Source organism: Pristiophorus japonicus, chromosome 3 (genome assembly GCF_044704955.1).
Source record: "Pristiophorus japonicus isolate sPriJap1 chromosome 3, sPriJap1.hap1, whole genome shotgun sequence".
NCBI classification, from domain to species: domain Eukaryota; kingdom Metazoa; phylum Chordata; class Chondrichthyes; family Pristiophoridae; genus Pristiophorus; species Pristiophorus japonicus.
The window spans coordinates 277,684,855-277,705,456 of NC_091979.1; the positions used below are offsets into that span (position 1 = coordinate 277,684,855).

At 42.5% G+C, this 20,602-nt stretch overlaps 2 protein-coding genes across 3 annotated transcripts in view; one reads left to right on the top strand and one right to left on the bottom strand.

Annotated features, from left to right (window-relative positions):
• dock1 (dedicator of cytokinesis 1) overlaps positions 1-20,602 on the top strand; it is an 816,280-nt gene that overhangs the window by 332,189 nt on the left and 463,489 nt on the right. The gene's annotated exons all lie outside the window — the stretch shown is intronic.
• LOC139260306 (inhibitory synaptic factor 2A) overlaps positions 10,562-20,602 on the bottom strand; it is a 64,915-nt gene continuing 54,874 nt past the window's right edge. The window contains exon 4 of the mRNA XM_070876755.1: positions 10,562-10,795. Coding sequence (XP_070732856.1) covers positions 10,606-10,795 — 190 coding nt within the window. The 3' untranslated portion in view covers positions 10,562-10,605. The remainder of the gene's footprint in view (positions 10,796-20,602) is intronic.

Below are 20,602 nucleotides of genomic sequence, written 5' to 3' on the forward strand. Positions count from 1 at the left end.
TTGATAAACTTGCCTCACAAAAATCTATCTATCTCAGTCTTGAGCGTTCCAATTGTCCCAACAAGGTTGAAAAGGGGAGAGGGAAGAATTGCAATTGCAAGTGAAAAAGTGCTTCCTGATTTTGCTCCTAAATAGCTAACTTTAAGATTATGTGCCCTTGGGTGGGGTGGGGATGCGGTCAGGCGAGGGGTTATTTAGAAATTTAAAGAAAAAAGTCAAGGCAATGGAGCAGTGTAGCGATTTGGGTAAAGATGAGCAGTGTGTGACAGGAAGGGACAGAGAGTTTAAAGGTAATCGTGCATCAGCGAATAAGATGAAAGCAGGGAATAATGGTAAAAGGTTAAAATGAAAAACTCTTTACCTGAATGCATGGAGCATTCGTAACAGGATAGACGAATTAGTGGCACAAATAGTGATAAATGGTTATGATCTCATATCCATTACAGAGACATGGTTGCAAGGTGACCAGGGTTGGGAACTAAATATTCCAGGGTATTTGACGTATCGAAAAAACAGGCAGACTGGAATAGGAGGTGGGGTAGCCCTAATAATTAAGGATGACATAAGGACAGTAGTGAGAATGGATTTAAAAACACAAAATGCTGGAAATCTCAGTGGGTCAGGCAGCAGTTGTGGAAAGAAAGAGTTAACGTTTCGGATCGATGATCCTGACGAAGGGTCATTGACCCAAAACATTAACTCTCTTTCGCTCTACAGGTGTTGCTTGACCTGCTGAGATTTCTAGCATTTTCTGTTTTTATTTCAAATTCCGGCATCCACAGTATTTTGCTTTTGGATTAGTGAGAATGGATCTTGGCTCAGAAGATCAGGAAGTAGAATCAGTATGGGTGGAGATAAGAAATAACAAGGGGCAGAAAACAGTGGTAGGAGTAGTTTATAGGCCCCCTAACAGTAGCTATACCATTGGATAGAGTATTAATCAAGAAATAATAGGAGCTTGTAACAAAGGTAATACAATAATCATGGGGGACTTTAATCTGCGCACAGATTGAGCAAATCAAATTGGCAAGAGCAGTCTGGAGGACGAGTTCATGGAATGTATTTGAGACAGTTTCCTAGAATTATACGTCATGGAACCAACCAGGGAACAGGCTATTTTAGATCTTGTTTTGTGTAATGAGACAGGGTTAATTAGTAAAGGATCCTCTCGGGAAGAGTGATCATAATATGATAGAATTTCACATTGAGTTTGAAAGTGACATTCTTGAGTCTGACAAGAGTGTCTTGAACTTAAACAAAGTCAAATATGTGGGTATGGCGAGTTGGCTAAGGTAGATTTGGAAATTAGATTGAAAGGTGTGACAGTAGGTAAGCAGTGGCAATCATTTAAACAAATATTCCAAAATTCTCAACGAATATACATAGCATTGAGAAATAAAAACGCCTCGGGAAAAGTAAGTCATCCGTGGCTAATTAAAGAAATTTAAGGATAATATTGTGTTAAGCCTGAGGATTGGGAGAGCTTTAGAAACCAACAAAGGATGACCAAAAAACTGATACGGGAGAAAATAGAATGAGAGTAAATTAGCAAAAATATTAATAACATTGTAAGAACTTTTACAAGTATGTAAAAAGGGAGACAGTAGCAAAATAAGTGTTGGTCTCTTAGAGGCTTAGATAGGAGAAATTATATTTGTGTATTTGGACTTCCAGAAGGCATTTGACAAGATGCCACATAAAAGGTTACTGCACAAGATAAAAGTTCACGGGGTTGGGGGTAATATATTAGCATGGATAGAGGATTAGCTAACTAACAGAACAGAGGATTGGGATAAATGGTTCATTCTCTGGTTGGCAACCAGTAACTAGTGGGGTGCCGCAGGGATCAGTGCTGGGACCCCAACTATTATTTACAATCTATATTAACGACTTGGAAGAAGGGACTGAGTGTAACGTAGCCAAGTTTGCTGACGATACAAAGATGGGAGGAAAAGCAATGTGGGAGGAGGATACAAAAAATCTGCAAAAGGACATAGACAGGCTAAGTGAGTGGGCAAAAATTTGGCAGATGGAGTATAATGTTGGAAAGTATGTGGTCATGCACTTTGGGAGAAAAAAATTAAAGAACAAGTTATTATTTAAATGGAGAAAGATTGCAAAGCGGTGCAGTACAGCGGGACCTGGGCGTACTTGTGCATGAAACACAAAAGGATAGTATGCAGGTACAGCAAGTGATCAGGAAGGCCAATGGTATCTTGGCCTTTATTGCGAAGGGGATGGAGTATAAAAGCAGGGAAGTCTTGCTACAGCTATAAAAGGTATTGGTGAGGCCACACCTGGAATACTGCGTGGAAACAGTTCAGAGAAGGTTCACTAGGTTGATTCCGGGGATGAGGGGGTTGACTTACGAGGAAAGGTTGAGTAGGTTAGGCCTCTACTCATTGGAATTCAGAAGAATGAGAGGTGACCTTATTGAAACGTACAAGATTATGAGGGGGCTTGACAAGGTGGATGCAGAGAGGATGTTTCCACTGATGGGGGAGACTAGAACTAGAGGGCATGATCTTAGAATAAGGGGCCGCCCATTTAAAACCGACAAGAGAATTTTCTTCTCTTAGGGTTGTAAATCTGTGGAATTCACTGCTTCAGAGAGCTGTGGAAGCTGGGACTTTGAATAAATTTAAGACAGAAATAGACAGTTTCTTAAATGATAAGGGGTTATGGGGAGCGGACGGGAAAGTGGAGCTGAGTCCATGATCAGATCAGCCATGATCTTATTGAATGGCGGAGCAGACTCGAGGGGCTGTATGGCCTACTCCTGTTCCTATTTCGTTTGTCCCGTTCTTATGTTCTTATGTAACAAGGAAATGACAACAACAAAAACTTGTACTTATATAGCGCCTTTAATGTAGTGAAACATCCCAAGGCGCTTCACAGGAGTATTATGAGACAAAAAATTTGACACCGAGCCACATAAGGAAAAATTAGGGCAGGTGACCAAAAGCACGGTCAAAGAGGTAGGTTTTAAGGAGCGTCTTGAAAGAGGAAAGAGAGGTGGAGAGGTTTAGGCAGGGAATTCCAGAGCTTAGGGCCTAGACAACAGAAGGCATGGCCACCAATGGTCGAACGATTATAATCAGAGAGGCTCAAGAGGATTAGTGGAGCGCAGACATCTCGGGGATGGGGGGGGGGGGGTGGGCGTGTGAGTGGCTGGAGCAGATTACAGAGATAGGGAGGGGCAGGGTCATGAAGGGATTTAAAAATAAGGATGAGAATTTTGTAAACAAATATTTTGTATTTGTCTTCACAAAAAAGGTACACCAAAAATAGTGGGGAACTAATGAGAGCAAGGAACTTAAAGTAATTCAAATCATTAGTGAAAAAGTACTTGAGAAACTAATCGGACTAAAGCCCGACAAATCCCCTGGACCTGATGGCCTACATCTTAGGGTTCCAAAAGTGGTGGCTGCGATAGATGAGGTCTCCGCAAGATCCTGCAAATCCTCTGGGAGGACAGGCGCACCAACATCAGTGTCCTCGCCCAGGCTAACATCCCCAGCATTGAAGCATTGACCACATTCGATCAACTTCGCTGGACAGGCCACATAGTTCGCATGCCAGACATGAGACTCCCTAAGCAATTGCTCTATGCAGAGCTCCTTCACGGCAAACAAGCCAAAGGTGAGCGGCGGAAACGTTACAAGGACACCCTCAAAGCCTCCCTGGTGAGATGCGACATCACCACTGACACCTGGGAGTCCCAGGCCGAAGACCGCCCTAGATGGAGAAAGTGCATCCGGGAGGGCATTGAGCTCTTCGAATCTCAACGCCTCGAGCGTGAAGAGGTCAGGCGCAGGCAGCGGAAGGAGCGTGCGACAAATCAGTCCCGGCCCCCCTTCCCCCGACTAATGTCTGTCCCACTTGTGACAGGGTCTGTGGCTCTCGTATTGGACTGTTCAGCCACCAAAGGACTCACCTTATGGGTGGAAGCAGGTCTTCCTCGATTCCGAGGGATTGCCTATGATGATGATGATGGATGCATTGGTTGTGATTCTCCAAAATGTTCTAGATTCAGGAATGTTTCCAGCAGATTGTAAGATAGCAAATGTAACCCTGCTATTCAAGAAAGGAGTTAGATAGAAAACAGGGAAGTATAGGCCAGTTAGCCTGACGTCAGCCATCGGGAAAATGCAGAAACCCATTATTAAGGAATTGGTAACAGGGTACTTAGAAACTCATAATATGATTAGGCAGAGTCAACATGGTTTTATGAAAGTTAAATGGTGTTTAACAAATTTATTCGAGTTTTTTTAAGGATGTAACGAGCAGGGTAGATAAAGGGGTACCAGTGGATATAGTATATTTGGATTTCCAAATGCCCTTCAATAAGGTGTCACATAATAGGCTGTTAAGCAAGATACAGATATAGGCTTGGGGGTAATGTAATTAGCATGGATAAAAGATTGGTTAACCAACCGATAACAGAGTAGGGATAAATGGGACATTTTCAGATTGGCAGGCCGTAACTAGTGGAGTGCTACAAGGATCAGTGCTTGGGCCTCAGCTATTTACAATCGATATTAATGACTTAGGTGAACAACAACAAAAACAACAAGTTGTATTTATATAGCGCCTTTAACATAGTAAAACGCCCCAAGGCGCTTTGCAGGAATGTTATAAGACAAAACAAAGTTATAATCAGGGATGCTCAAGAGGGCAGGATTTGAGGAGTACAGATATCTCGGGGTGGGGGGGATGGGGCAGGGAGGTCCGGTGGTGGTTGTGAGGCTGAAGGAGATTACAGAGATAAGGAGGAGCGAGACCATGGAGGGATTTGTAAACAAGGACGAGAATTTTGAAATCGAGGCGTTGCTTAACCGAGAGCCTATGTATGTCAGCGAGCACAGGGGTGATGGGTAAGCGGGACTTGGTATGAGTTAGGATACGGGCTGCCGAGTTTTGGATGACCTCAAGTTTACATAGAGTAAAATGGGGGTGACCAGCTAGGGGCGCTTTCGGGTAGTCAAGACTAGAGGTAACAAAGGCATGGATGAGAGTTTCATCAGCAGGTGAGCTGAGGCAGGGGTGGAGATGGTCAATGTTATGGAGGTGGAAATAAGTAGTTTTAGTTATGACACTGAGATGTGGCTGGAGGCTCATTTCAGGGTCAAATATAACCCCCAGATTGCGAACAGTCTGGCTCAGCCTCAGACAGATGCCAGGGAGATAGATGGAGTTGGTGGCCAGCGAAAGCACTTTGTGACAGGGACCAAAGACAACGGCTTCGATCTTTCCAATATTTAATTTGAAGGGACCGAGTGCATTGAATCCAAATTTGCTGACGACACAAAGTTAGGTGGAAAAGTTAGATGTAAGGAGGACACAAAGAGCCGGTAAAGGGATATAGTCAGGTTGTGAATGGGCAATAAGATGGTAGATGAAGTATAATGTGGGGAAATGTGAGGTTATTCACTTCGGTAGGAAGAAGAGAAAAATTAAATATTTTTTAAATGGTGAGATGATGATTGTAGCAACATGAGACAGATTTAGATGTCCCAAGTATAAGAAATGCAGAGAGTTAGTATGCAGGTACAGCAAGCAATTAAGAAGCCAAATGGCATGTTGGCCTTTATTGCTAGAGGGTTGTAATACAAGAGCAAATAAGTTTTGTTACAATTGTACAGAGCTCTGATGAGACCACACCTGGAGTACTGTGCACAGTTTTGGTCTTATTTAAGGAAAGACATACTAGATTGATTTCTGGGATGAGAGAGTTGTCCTATGATGGGAGATTGAGTAAATTGGGGCTGTACTCCATGGAGTTTATAAGTGTGAGAGGTGATCTCATTGAAACATGCAAGACTCTGAGTGGTGTGGACAGGATAAATGCTGAGAGATTGTTTCCCCTGGCTGGAGAGTCTAGAACTAGGGGGCATAGTCTCAGGATTAGGGACCGGCCTTTTAAGACAGAGATGAGGAGGAATTTCTTCACTGAGGGTTGTGAATCTTTAGAATTCTCTGCTCCAAAATGCTGTGGAAGCTCAGTTGTTGAGTATATTCAATTTTTGGACTCCAGAGGAATCACGGGATATGGGAATAGGGAAGGAAAGTGGAGTTTGAGGTCGAAGATCAGCCATGAGTTAGCATGCAAGCAATTTTCATCTTTACAGGAGCTCCCTGTTTGAATGTTCCAGGTCTGTGAGCACTACAGTAGTTGAGCCAAAGTATGTTTTTAATCCTTCAAACATCAAAATTGATCCTCCAAAACCACTTTTTTTTTCTACTTAGTTCTCTTGCCTTGTTCTGAACAGTAATGAAATGCTACACCCATCTAATCATTGTTTGAGTAATAATGGTGCAAGAAATTCAGATAATGATTGCAGCAACATGATGCAAACTGTTTAATGATCTTGGCATGAAACAATATTTAAAGGATTTTGTTAGTAATTGAAAAGAAAAATAGCATATGTGTTATAAGAAACCACAATTGTGAAATTGAAGCATTTATCTCCAGTTTCATTACCATGAAAATGCAATTTGTGCAACTATCTGCAATGAAACTGATGGTTTCTATTGCATCAAAGGTGCCTGTTGAAGAGATCCATTTCCTGCGGTCTTACCTCTCCATATGTTCTGCTTTCCTCCAAGGCATTTCTGTCCTCACAGATTGTCTCCATGTGTTCTTCATCCAATTTTTCTTCTGGCTATGTTTGTACACCTCTGGCCAGTTTTTTAAACTTTTGTATATTTCATTATGTTCTCTTTCCTGGCCTCTTTCTCTCTTCAGTATCTGCCTGCTGCTTAAAAAAAAGGCTCAATTTTTCCCAAAGCTGTTTTTTGGCATACTTGAAGAGTTACGCCCGTTTCTTTGGGGGCCCAAGTAAGCCCCCCAAAAAATCTTCCAAGTTTCCCTGTTTGATTTCTTCATTTTAGCACCGCCTAGCCTGTCGTTTAGTTTTGGGGGAGGAGCTTTGATCTGCGCCAAAAAGATCGGGTTGCCATGGTAATCAGGGACACAATGCGGGCTGAGGCTGGAAAGTGAAACATACAGCCAACTCGCAACCTGCACAAGCACATTAAAATACATTGCAGCAACTTACCAAGCACAAGCACATTACAGCAACTTACCTCCATTAAATTATTAAAGTTCCCCCCCTCCCCCTGATGTCGGTGCCAATCCCTGCTTCTATCCCAGGCCAAAGGGCCTCCCAGTGCCGGTGCCGATCCCCGCACCTATCCCTGGCCGAATGGCCTCCTGATTCTGATCCTTGTACCTATCCTAGGTTGAATGGTCTCCTGATCCCTGCACCTGTCTCTGGCTGAATGGCTTCCTCCCGGTCCCGATATCTGCACCTATCCCAGGCCGAATGGCCCCCGGTCCGGGTCCCTGTACCTATCCCAGGTCGAATGGCCTCCCGGTCCCGATCCCCGTACTTATTCCTGGCCGACTGGCCTCCGATACCGGTCCCCGCACCTATCCCAGGCCGAATGGCCTCCTCTTTCCCGGTCCCTGCACCTAACGATACCAGAAAGGTTTCCCCACTCTCTCTAACCTCTCCAGCTGCTGCTGTCCGGGCATCTACTGCGTGATTTACTTATCTGCGCCGATTTCCTTAACTCACCAAAAGGTTTTTCTACAGAGGCCACATATGCTGGCCTAAGAAGAACTGGCGTAACTCTGACATGGCCAAACTTGCCTAACTGACCAGAATTGGCGCGGGTGGCAAATTACGTCCCGTTTGACTGAAAAAAAACTAACCTAAAAAAACTTTACTAACTGAGTTACGCTGGTGCAAGTTGATTGGGGAAACTTGTATTTTTTAACTTGGGCCAAGAAAAGCAGCCTGCGCCAAATAAACGCCGCAATTCACTGGGGGAAAATTGAGCCCCAGGAGTGGGAGGAAATTGCAATATAGAAAGACCAAAGAAAAATAAGTGGAAAAAGATGAAGAATAAAGATAGTGAGATCTGTAATGAAGATCAGGGGCTGGATTTTCATCGACTTTGTGACCAAGTTGTCGCCGTGATTTGACCCTCCGCGGCGAAAACACGGTTGTGGGATCCTCGGGCACCTTTTTGCGGCGTGCTTCCACGTACCGCTGGGGGGAGGAGCGCTGACGTGAAACAACATGCAGTGCCGCGGATTGCGTTACCGTCAATCTTTCGGCTCTCTCCAGACCTGTACTCTACACCCAGAATACCGATAGGGTCAAACCTCTCGGTGCAGCCCTGCCAGCAGCGGTAAGTATGAAGACCTGCAAAAAAGGTAAGTTAAAGTTTTTATTTTTAATTCCTTTTTAGCGATTTAGTAGGTAAGGGTTTTGTGAATGTTTCTTGAATGTTTGTTGCAATTTTCTGTTTTTTGTTTTTCCCCCTCCCAAGGCCTCTCTCGCAGCACTACCAGCCCGGACTAATGTTGCCGAAACTCTCAGTTTGCGCCGTGAATCCTCATGCAATGCCAACTTTACCGATCAGACGTAAAGGCTGGAAGTTCGGCCTAAAAACGGTAGCGCAGCGAAAACAGTAATTTTGGTGAAAAACTACCGCTTTTGCCGAAATCTGAAAATTATGCCCGTTGAGGAGAGGATTGTTTTATTAAGTGAAATTTTGTAATGCATCCTTTCACTTTACATATTGTCCAGTCATTTAGAGGGACATTCAGTCCCATTTCATAAATTCTTGGGATACTACACAAAAAAAATCAATGTATCATGTTTCGAATGCCCTTTTTAGTGGATAACTTTAAGTGGGCAGTTTGGTTCTTAGAGAGAGTAATGGGAAATGTACTTGATTACCTTTTAGAGCTAGCTGCTTATCATGACGGAAGATTTCCTCTGATTTTGCCATAAATGGCAAACAGGAAATCCCTCTTCTCCGTATGAATGTGACTGGAACAGTAGTCTTCAGTTTTACAGCAGTATGTGATAAGTCATACTCCAACACGGTGATTGGACAGCTTTAAAAACAAATAGTCAACTAAATATTACAGCATCTTAAAAATTAAAGTTATTTTGAGATTTAAATAGTTAAAAGTGAAATTGGAAAGTGGTTTAAAATTAAGTACTGAACTTTGAGGAACACTGGCATCAACCTGAAGGTTGACCCCTTTTTTCAATGGATATTCAATTCAAACAGTTAATTTGCTTCAGCATACAACATAATTTGATTTTCAAAATAATCACTTGACACAGCCTTTTGTTTTTTTTAATGGAATAATGATAAACTATGATTTTTATAATGCTAAAAAACTTAGCTCACTAAAATATATTGGTTTCAAAAGCTACTGAAATTAGATTTACAAATGAAAGCAATATTTAAGTTTATGTAAAATTAATTGCATTTATTGTAGTAGTTTACAAAGATTAAATGTTAAAATAATTTCCCAGCAAGATTGCACCAAATACGAAATAGTGATTTATTTAATCAGTGTTTACAGTTAAACCATTTCATATATATACTGTTCTATAAATATACACTTGTTGCATTACTTTAGCTTAATATTTGACTTCAAGTGACCATACTTTTACAAGAAAATGAAGTATTTTTGTAGTGCAAAGTACTTATAATGTGAAAACTAATGTAACAAATGCCATTTCATGTGTTCTGTGAAGGTTACTTTGTGACATTTAGTTTTGTAATGTAGAGCGATGAAACACATATTCTATGCATTTAAATCATCATTTGTTGCATTTTTATGCACCTTCCTATATTGTACTTTACATTATGCACAGGTTTCTTTTAAAACTTTTATACCTTTTATAGTGGTCATTAATAGTTCTTCTCTCCCCTTCCTGATCAAAAAATAAAATACTCTGTGATCAATATTTCAAATCAACCCGGTTTTCAAGTACCAGTGGATTAAAATGTTCCTAATGGAGAAAAATATACCCTGTGCCCAGAGCTTATCAACTGAAAATGATTAAAGATATATCACTGCTTATGCATGGGCATAGTTCACATTTTTCATATGAACATTCGTACATAATGCAGATTTGGGAAAGCATTGTGCAATATTAATGTTAAATGTGATTCTATTTTATAAGAAGATTTACAGGGATATTACTCGGCATGTAAAGCCTTATGACAAGCATCACTGACATTTATCGTCGGGCGTGCCTATTTGAAGAATTGTGCTTTTTTCTCCCTAATCTGCAATGTGCTTGAAAATATTAATTTCATGCTCTTAACTTAAGATTCTTGAACTAAACATAAATAATGCAAACCCCTATAAAAGTGTAACTTTCTCTATTTCTTTGCTGCATTATTTAATGGATGAAGGCATAAGACTTTCTGGCTTATTAGCAAAGCATGAAATGACAGCTTGACATTAACAGGCCAAATCATAGCATTTGGAGGATTAATAAAAATAGTGTTAGAATACATCCATTTAAATTATTACTTGCTCTCTCTCTGTGAACTGTAAATAAAAAATTGTATGTTATTTCATGCCCATGCATGGTAGTGATTGATTAGAACTAAAATCTTTTGCAGTGAATGGTTTGAACTGAATGCTGCCCTGAATAATGACTTGACGGCTGATTTTAAACTCTTGGTAAATGAGTATTCAGCTCAACTCCAAAACCAGTCAAAAAGGGGTCACTTCAGTTGAATGAAATTAAGATTTAGAAACTTTAATAGGTTTAATTAAAGAAACCACAGTTTCCATTTCCCATGCTTTTTTGATTCAGTCTTGCTAGGTTTTTGCTTTTGGTAGGCAGATGAACAGAATTCTTGTGAGTAAGGCAGGGTTGAAACCTGAGTTTCTTCAGTAGGATGTAGTTTTCTCATAACGGGCTGAAACTTGTCCTCTTGTTGCTTGAAATCCAGTTCAACGCTATAAAATAATAATAAATATAGTTTTAAAGCAATTAAGGGGAGACTACACTCTCATTAATCATACATCCTAACGAGATGTAAACATCATCCATTGTGTGCATTGGGTCAATCAGAATATAAAATGCTCTGGCACACAGTTAACCTTAGATTGGTGAAGTGAAGATTTACAACTAACTTAAATCCTTTCTGACATCAAATAGAAATATATTTTCCCTTTCAACATAAATTATTCCAGGACTGCTATGTTTTTCATAGTGTTTCTGCTCATTTTAAATTAGCGTGACGTGACTAGAGGACTATCTTATTTCTGTCTATTATTGTTAGAAGACTTTTTAATCAAATGCTGTACTTCTAGATGATGAATGTTGGAAACACTGTTGTCATATTGTCCAAATTACTTAGTAACCCACATGGTTTGTTTCCAGAATATATGTTAATACAACCTGAGCTAAACAAGTGGGACTTAATATTGATCTAAAGATTTATTGTGAGCTCAGAGAAAAGTAGTGCTGTATTTCTACAGCAACAACAACTTGTATTTATATAGCACCTTTAACGTAGTGAAGCATCCCAGGGTGCTTCACAGGAGTATTATGAGATAAAAATTTGACACCGAGCTGCATAAGTAAAAATTAGTGCAGGTGACCAAAAGCTTGGTCAAAGAGGTATATTTTAAGGAGCGTCTTGAAGGAGGAAAGCGAAGTGGAGAGCTTTAGGCAGGGAGTTCCAGAGCTTGGGGCCTAGACAACAGAAGGTACGGCCACCAATGGTTGAGCGATTATAATCGGGGACGCTCAAGAGGGCAGAATTAGAGGAGCGCAGACATCTCGGAGGCAGGTGGGTGGCAGTGAAGCAAATGGCTGTCTTTTGTATAGCTATACTTATACAATATATGTTTTCATATATTTAAAATTGCAATTTTACATTAGACATACAAAGGGGACACCGACTCAGGAATGAAGGAGGACGTCTGAAGAGATTTGTTGACTTAGTTCTCAGAACATGCTTTACCACAAATGACTTAAGCATTTAAAAGGGAATTGGATAAATATTTGAAAAGCAAGAGTATATAGGATGGGCAGAGAAGTGGGGTTAAATATACATCTCCAGCTGGACTGCTGGCACCAGTACAGGCTTGATGAGCAGCATGGCTGGTTCTGTGCTGTAAATTTCATTCGGGTGATTGAGATCTGGGGGCTGAAATTCAGCCTCCAGATAAGGCCTGTTACCGCTGAAAAGTGGCAGCACGCGGCGGTGTCGAATGGTAGCCGATTGTTTTGCGGAATGGTCACCGCTCGCGAAATTCGCCTCAGTGGTTTTTCCATCGGTCCCTACTTCCGCCCTGTTGCTGCCGAACCCTCCAAAGTGCGTCATCAAAGCGCACACCACTGATCCCCCCGCCCCACCCCCGAAGCAAAATTTACCTTGAAAAATCTTGCGGGCACCGCTTGGTGCCCCCCGACAGTTTTTTATGTCGGTGCACTGTGTGTAAAATGGCAGTGTGACCACTATTAAAGGGGTGGGCACACTGCCTTGGCTGCCATCATATTTTTTATTGTCAGCTGACTGACAGGTCGGCCCGACAATTATGTCCCCGGGTTCGGCTGGGCCGCCAACAGACAGCCGGAATCCTTCTTGGGTGCCAGGCCGCTGGCCTGGCCGAAATCCTCCCTGGTGGCCCAGTGGACCTAAGTAAAAGAATCGCAGAGCCCGCAGTGGCTCTCCCCTTTAAGTAAAGTGGAGGATGTGGTGATGCGCCAGTGTGATGATGTCATCAGCACCTCGCTGATGACTGATAGCGGCGGACACTTCGCCCGCCCCCCACTTCCGTCCCCAGTTTGACGGACACTCCGTGCCCACCCCCACTTTCGCCCCGATTATGACTGACTTCCGCCCCGCTGGAAAAAAAGACAAAGAGTTGAATTTCGCACAAGAGGCCACCGCGGTAGTGAAAACAGCTGAAACACAGTAAGTGCGCTCCGTTTCCGGCGGGGATGAATTTCGGCCCGCTGGTGTTTTGGGAGAACTGCTGTCTGCTGGTACACAAAATTGGGGAATCATTCCTCATATTCTTTGTTACTTTATCTTAGTTTTTTTTAAAGGAGGCTGCAGTCTAGTTACTGAGGTGTTACAGACCGTTTTTTTAGTACATCAGGGATTTTGGGATGAAGAGATATAACTTGAAGCTGTATGGATCAGGAAAGTTACATTGGGAAATACCTTTTTTTTTCTTTTCCAGGAGATTATGAACATAACATTGTCTTGAGAATTTATAACCACCACTTTAGCAACAAAACGATAGGTTCAGGAGACAAATTACTTTGGGTAAAACAACAAAGATTACAAACATTATGTTAACTAGTAATCCTGCTGTTGTGAATAACAAAATGTGTAATGCAGCATTTATCATGCAGTGTCACACATCAGTTCAGCTATCCCAATGAGCTTTATTATCCTTTCATCTGTGTTCTGTATTCTTCACCTCAAGCTGCACTCAATATGATACCCATGTAACATGAAGAAAAACATTCAACAGCACATAGGTGGTATTTCAGAACTGCAATTCTATGTCTGTTTTCTACAGACATTGGAAAACTGCTTGGGTTTACTCTTGTATTACGTTACTGGAAACCCTCTACTTAGTTGCAGCTGTTATTATAGATTAGTGTACAATCAACCTGATTGTAGTTGACCCAAGCTAACTAATGGTGTGAGAATTATGTTGCTATCGAGATGATGTCCCTTGCCCCATTATATTAGAATTCATAATTGTGCAAGTTTGTTTACAACTGGAAATTTTAAACTATCCTATCATTTTCCTTTTAAAATCTTGTAATATTTAAAATTTAAATAACAAAGGAGTTATTTGTTATAAGTGGGATGCCACAATTGGCTTCAGAGTTCCCCTGGTCTAGTGAGGGAAACAAATCAGCCAGAGTTTCCGCTCCCTGATAGATAGGGAGTACAGCGAAGGTTCACCAGACTGACTCCCGGGATGGCGGGACTGACATATGAGGAGAGACTGGATCAACTGAGCCTTTATACACTGGAGTTTAGAAGGATGAGAGGAGATCTCATAGAATCTTACAAGATTCTGACGGGACTGGACAGGTTAGATGCGGGAAGAATGTTCCCGATGATGGGGAAGTCCAGAACCAGGGGACACAGTCTAAGGTTAAGGGGTAAGCCATTTAGGACTGAGATGAGGAGAAACTTCTTCACTCAGAGAGTTGTTAACCTGTGGAATTACCCACTGCAGAGAGTTGTTGATGCCAGTTCATTAGATATATTCAAGAGAGAGTTGGATATGGCCCTTACGGCTAAAGGGATCAAGGGGTATGGAGAGAAAGCAGGAAAGGGGTACTGAGGGAATGATCAGCCATGATCTTATTGAATGGTGGTGCAGGCTCGAAGGGCCAAATGGCCTACTCCACCTATTTTCTATGTTTCTATTAGACCAGGATTAAGCTTGGCTGCAGAACATTGGTCAGACCCCATCTGGATTATTGCATTTAGCTTTAGGCAGCACACCTCGGGAAGGATATATTGGCCTTGGAGGGGGTACAGCACAGGTTCACCAGAATGATACGTGGATTTAAAGGGTTACGTTAAATGGACAGGTTGCATAAATTTGGCTTGTATTCCCTGGAGATTTGAAGGTTATGGGGCGATCTAATTGAGCTGATTAAGCTGATAAAGGGATATAGGTTAGACACACAAACGATTTACTCTGGTGGTGAAATCCAGATTAAGGCGGCATAATCTTAAAATTAGAATGTGCAGATCTCACTACATAGAATTGATATGCCATGCACTGTCTATTTAAAAAAAAAAACATATAATAAAGTTGCAAAGCTTTTTTGGTACTCAGCAGATAGATGCACCATGGTGTGCATATTGAGCCATACAAGGCAGGACAATTCTAGATTCAACCCCTGATGTTTTTATGAGTTCTACAATCTCAGCTTGGTAAAAGTGAGCTCTGATGGATTCATTGTCTGTAGGGTAGGGGTATTTTGGGGATGCCCCTGGTTGTAATGAGTAGGTGAGAAGGTGGGCAGTAACAACATCTAGTCTGGGAATCACTGAACTTTATCTCTCTCCTCTTACCTGGTAAAATCAGAGTCCATCACAGAAAGGTCTAACAAAAGGTCATCGACCTGAAACATTGGGCCCAAGTTTCCACATGATTCGCGCCTGATTTTTAGGAGCAACTGGTGGAGAACGGACTATCTTAGAAATCGCAATTCTCCACATTTTTTTTTCTGCAGTTCTAGTCAGGTAGAACAGTTCTAGTTTAGAACAGAATTTTTTCTTCAAAAGGGGGCGTGTCTGGCCACTGGCGCCTGATTTGAAAGTTTCCACAGTGAAAATGTACTCCAAACTAAAGTAGAATGGAGCCAGTGAAGATTTTTGTAGAACTGAAAAAACCTGTTCTACACATTAAAAAATCAGGCGCAGGTTACAAATTAGGCGTCCAGAACGAGGTGGGGGGAAGGGAACTCATTAAATTCGACAATAAATCCTTATTATTTATACTTCTACAAATATTATACAAATAAATCCAACCTGAATAAACATTTATAAGCCAAGAAAAGATTAAATAAACCATCTTCCTACCTGTGTGAAAGTGCTTCAGCCAGGGAGAATTCTGCAGCCATTCGTGCCGCTGAGCGGGATGGGGAGAGAGAGAGAGAGAGAGAGTGGGGGGGAGGGAGAGGGGGGGGGGGAGGGAGGGAGGGAGAGAGAGAGGGGGGGAGGGAGGGAGGGAGAGGGGGAGGGAGGGAGGGAGAGAGAGAGAGGGAGGGGGGGGGAGAGGGGGAAAGGGAGAGGGGGGGGGGAAAGGGGGAGAGCGGGGGGAAAAGAGGGAGGGGGGAAGAGAGAGGGAAGGGGGGGAAGAGAGGGGGGGGTCGGGTCGGGGAACAGGAGCGCGGGTCGGGTCAGTCGGGGGGGGGTGAGCGGGTGTCGGGTCTCGGGTCGGGGCGGGGGGGGTCTTGGGTGTCGGGGCGGGGGGGGGGAGCGGGTGTCGGGTCGGGGTGGGGGGGTGAGCGGGTGTCGGGTCTGGTCGGCGGGGGGGGGGGGCGGGGGCGGAGGTGGGGCGCGTGTGTCGGGTCGGGTCTGGTCGGCGGGGGGGGGGGGGAGCGAGTGTCGGGTCTGGTCGGGCGGGGAGCAGGAGCTGGCCGTGGGAGGAGCCTCATTCACGCAGCCCCAGTGAGGCCATTCAGCCAGGGCTAGGGGCTGCGTGCTTCGGGCCCCTCCCACACAGTTCGGCGCCTGGAGCTACTGCACTTGTGTGCCGACTGTAGCGCGCATGTGCAGAGGTCCCGGCACTGTTTTCAGCGCCGGGACCTGGCTCCGCCCCCCCCCCACAGCTCGTGCTGGTTGCGCCGGGGGCCAGAGGACCTGTAAGTAGGTGGAGAATACCGAGGATTTTTTTAGGCGCTGTTTTAGGCGCGAAAAACGGGCGCCCAGCTCGGAGGGGCGCCCGTTTTTTTTCTTGTGGAAACTTGGGCCCATTAACTCTGTTTCTCGCTTCACAGATGCTGTCTGACCTGCTAAGTATTTACAGATTTTCTGTTTTTATTTCACATTTCAAGCACCTGCAGTATTTTGCTTTTGTACATCTCAGAATCTGTTTTATTTAAGTTTCTCACACTTAGATGGTAATTGGTCATTGAAAAAAAATGAAGCACTCTCCTTAATATAACATCTTATGGGTTGGCTGAGTATTAAGTCATGACAAGTTCATAAACCAGTGCACTGCTATTTTAAGAACCTCTTTTTGTAGGTCATGTGCAAGGTCAGTTTTCATAGAGAAACAAATTGAATTGTGGAATGTGATCCTAAATCACTAATACAAATACTAATGTCTGATGTAATTAAAATAATTTAACTTGTTCCGTCACTTTGAAACAGTATTATAAACTTTTATTTAGGCTATTTTTCAGTTGTGTTTCGTTTTTGAGTTGTCAATCTCTTTGAAACTGTTGATCAGCTTTTCTAACTTCTAGGTTGGCACGCAAGTTGCCAACATCATACTTCAACGCGAGAAACGTTATGAATATATTTGCATTGTGGTGCAAATTTTCTTTTGACGTAGGATCTTTTAAATTGAAGTTTTCTAGCTGAGGCTTTTTTAATGTGTTGAAATTGAGATGATCTCATAACAATACTGCAACAGTTTGCATTTGAATGGGGATACCTATTTTCATCATCCTAAAGTGACCTTAATAAATCACAGTTGTAAAGAAGAAAAGTGGGACATATTAGCAATGTTTCTGCCACTGTACCATTTTCTTCAGGATTATAATAAGCTATATATATATATATAGATCTGACTGGTTTGTAAAAGCTTAGTAAACCTTTTACCTTGTGAAAATAGTGTTACCACTTTCGCTGGAATTTTAACATTTAGACCCGCTGGGAACTGGTGGCCCAGTAGAGCGTGGAAAACTCGGAAATCAGGGTTTCCCCGCTGATGGTGGGGACCCGATGACTCCTGCTCTGCCCGGCCCACTAGGATTGCTCCCCAACGGTCTTCGCCTCGGGAATCCCGAGACCCAGGATCCCCAACCATCCTCAGTTAAATCCGAGGTTTCCAGCCTCATTATAATATTTAAAGTGCCAGACCGCCTCCAGGAAGCTGCTCGCCCAATGTCCTGCCTCTGTTAAATCCGGAACTAGGCAGGTTGGGATCGGGATTCACATTTTTACTTTAACCTCCCACCTGACCTCAACCCACCCATTTTTTGGGGTTAAAGTCCTCCCCCTTTGTCATCTGATAGATTTTGAAACTTCTACTTGAGTTAAGTTAGCATCTTAAGGAAACCATAAATTCATTTCACACAGGCTGCTGGATGATCTTTGTCCTTCCTGAAGTCCGGTGCCTAGAATTGGATATAATGCTCCAGTAGGGGCCGATATAGTGGTTATATAGGTTTGGCATAACCTCCTGGCTTTTTTATTTGATGCCTCTTCATAAAGCTAACGATCCCATATGCTTTATTAACTGCTTTGTTAACTTTTCCTGCCACCTTCAAAGATTTGTGGACAAGCACCCCCAGGTCTCTCTCATCTTACACCCCCTTTAAAATTGTACCATTTAGCATGTATTGTCTCTTCTCATGCTTCCCACCAAAATGTATCACCTCACACTTTTCTGCATTGAATTTCATCTGCCATGTGTCCATTTATGCCATCAGCCTATCCATGTTCTCTTGAGATTTATTACTACCTTCCTCACTGTTTACTACACTTCCAAGTTTTGTGTCATCTGCAAATTTCAAAATTGTGCCCTGTACTCCCAAATTCAAGTCATGAATGTATATGAAAAACACCAGTGGTCGTAATACTGAACCCTAGGGAACACGTGTATACTTCCCTCCAGTCCGAAAAACTGTCAATCACCACAACTCTGTTTTCTAGCCCTTAGCCAATTTTGTACGCATGCTGCTACTGCCCCTTTTATCCCATGGGCTTCAGTTTTGCTAACAAGCCTAATGTGGTACTTTATCCAATGCCTTTTGAAAGTCCATATACACAACATCAACTGCACTGCCCTCATCCACCCTCTCTGTTACCTCATCAAAAAGCTCAATCAAATTAGTCACACACAATTTTCCCTTAACAAATCCGAGCTGGCTCTTTATTAGTTCTAACCAGACTTATTTTAAATTATTCTCTTCCTCCCCCCTGCCCCTTACTGCTCTCTAAATGTTTAAACTTTAACTTTTGAGGGACAGCTCTGCTTGTGTGTTTCCAGGCATGTGTAAAACTTTCTCTTAAACAGAGCAATTGAAGATTCAGTTCAGCTGAAAGTCAGACTGTGGCTGCTGATCTCAGATAGGTAGTGGCAACGACAAATTGCATTTATATAGCACCTTTAACGTAATAAAATGTCCGAAAGGGTTTCACAAGAGTGTTATCAAGCAAAATTTGACACCGCCACATAAGGAGATATTAGGACAGGTAACTAAAAGCTTGGCCAAAGAGCTAAGTTTTAAGGAGCGTCTTAAAGGAGGAGAGAGAGGTAGAGAGGTGGAGAGATTTAAGGAGGGAATTGCAGAGTTTAGGGCCTAGGCATCTGAAAGCACGACTGCCAATGGTGGAGGGATGAGCAAGGGGACACAATTGAAGGAGCGTAGAGATTTAGGAGAGTTGTTGGGCTAGAGGAGGTTACAGAGATAGGGAGGGCCAAGGCCCTGGAGGGGTTTGAACAAGGATGAGAATTTTAAAATCGAGGTGTTGCCGGACCGGGAACCAATGTAGGTCAGCGAGCACAGGTGATGGGTGAACATTATACCATAATTCATGAAAGTTCAATTCTGGTTAACAGCATGTATTTATATAGTGCCTTTAATGTAGCAAAATGTCCCAAAGCATTTCACAGGAGCATTATAAAACAAAATTTGACACTGAGCCACATAAGGAGATATTAGGGCAGATTGGTCAAAGAGGTAGATTTTTAGGAGCACCTTCCTGGAGGAAAGAGATTGAGAGGTTTAGGGAGGGAATCCCAGAACTTGGAGCCTTGGCAATTGAAGGCAGGGCCACCAGTGGTGGAGTGATTAAAATTGGGGATGCTCAAAAAGCCAGAATTAGAGGAGCGCAGATATCTGAGAGTTGTGGGGTTGTGGGAGATTACAGAGATAGGGAGGGGCGAGGCCATGGAGGAATTTGAAAACAAGGACGAGAATTTTAAAATCGAGGCATTGCTTAACCGAGAACCGATGTAGGTCAGTAAGCACGGGTGGTGAATAAGACTTGGTGCGTGTTAGAATATGAACAGCAGAATTAAAGCATGTTAAAAGTCTTCTAATCATCAAAGCCATGGTTACGAAACGTTAGGTCAATGCTGCATGTAGAATATTGTAAAAAAAATTGTAAAAAAAAATTCATCTGACGACCACCTTATAATTTATGATTTCATTCTCTGAGGTACTATGTAAGCTGTAATTGAAAAGATGGCTAATCTACCACCCTTCGTTTCAGATAAATAGCCCTGCACTTTACTTTCTATAAAGTCCCAATGCCTAAAATTGCAGGAATGTCAAAAGCGGTAATTTTAAATTGATTAGTGTATCACAAGAAAAATAAATTGTGATGACTATAATCGTCCAAAATCTACTGATTCTTGTTGATATCATTGGTTATTGATTTGACCTAGTCAGTTTGGTTAAGATATTGGAAATTTCATACTTTTTACTGTTGCAGTGATGACCGGTTAATGTACGTGACAGAATGTGACTTTACATAGAATCATAGAATCTTACAGCACAGATGGAGGCCATGCAGCCCATCATACCTGTGCCAACTCTTTTTGAAAGAGCTATCCAATTAGTTGCTCTCCCTTGCTCTTTCACCATCATCCTTTTTTCCTTTCGAAGGACAATGGTGAAAGAGCAAGGGAGAGCAACTAATTCCCTTTTGAAAGTTACTACTATTGAATCTTCTTCCACCATCCTTTCACATAGTGCATTCCAGATCATCATAACTCGCTGCATAAAATGTTTTCTCTTCCTTCCCCCCCACCCCCTCCCGGTGCTTTTGGCAATGATCTTAAATCTGTGTCCTCTGGTTATCGACCCTCCTGTCAGTGGAAACAGTTTCTTCCTATCTATTTTATCAAAACCCTTCATAATTTTGAACACTTCTATTAAATCTTCCCTTAACCGTATTTGCCCTAAGGAGAACAATCCAACTTTTCTAGTCTCCACACATAACTCCCCCATCCTTGGTATTCTAGTAAGTCTTCTCTGCACCCTCTCCAAGGCCTTGATATCCTTTCTATAGTGTGGTGCCCAGA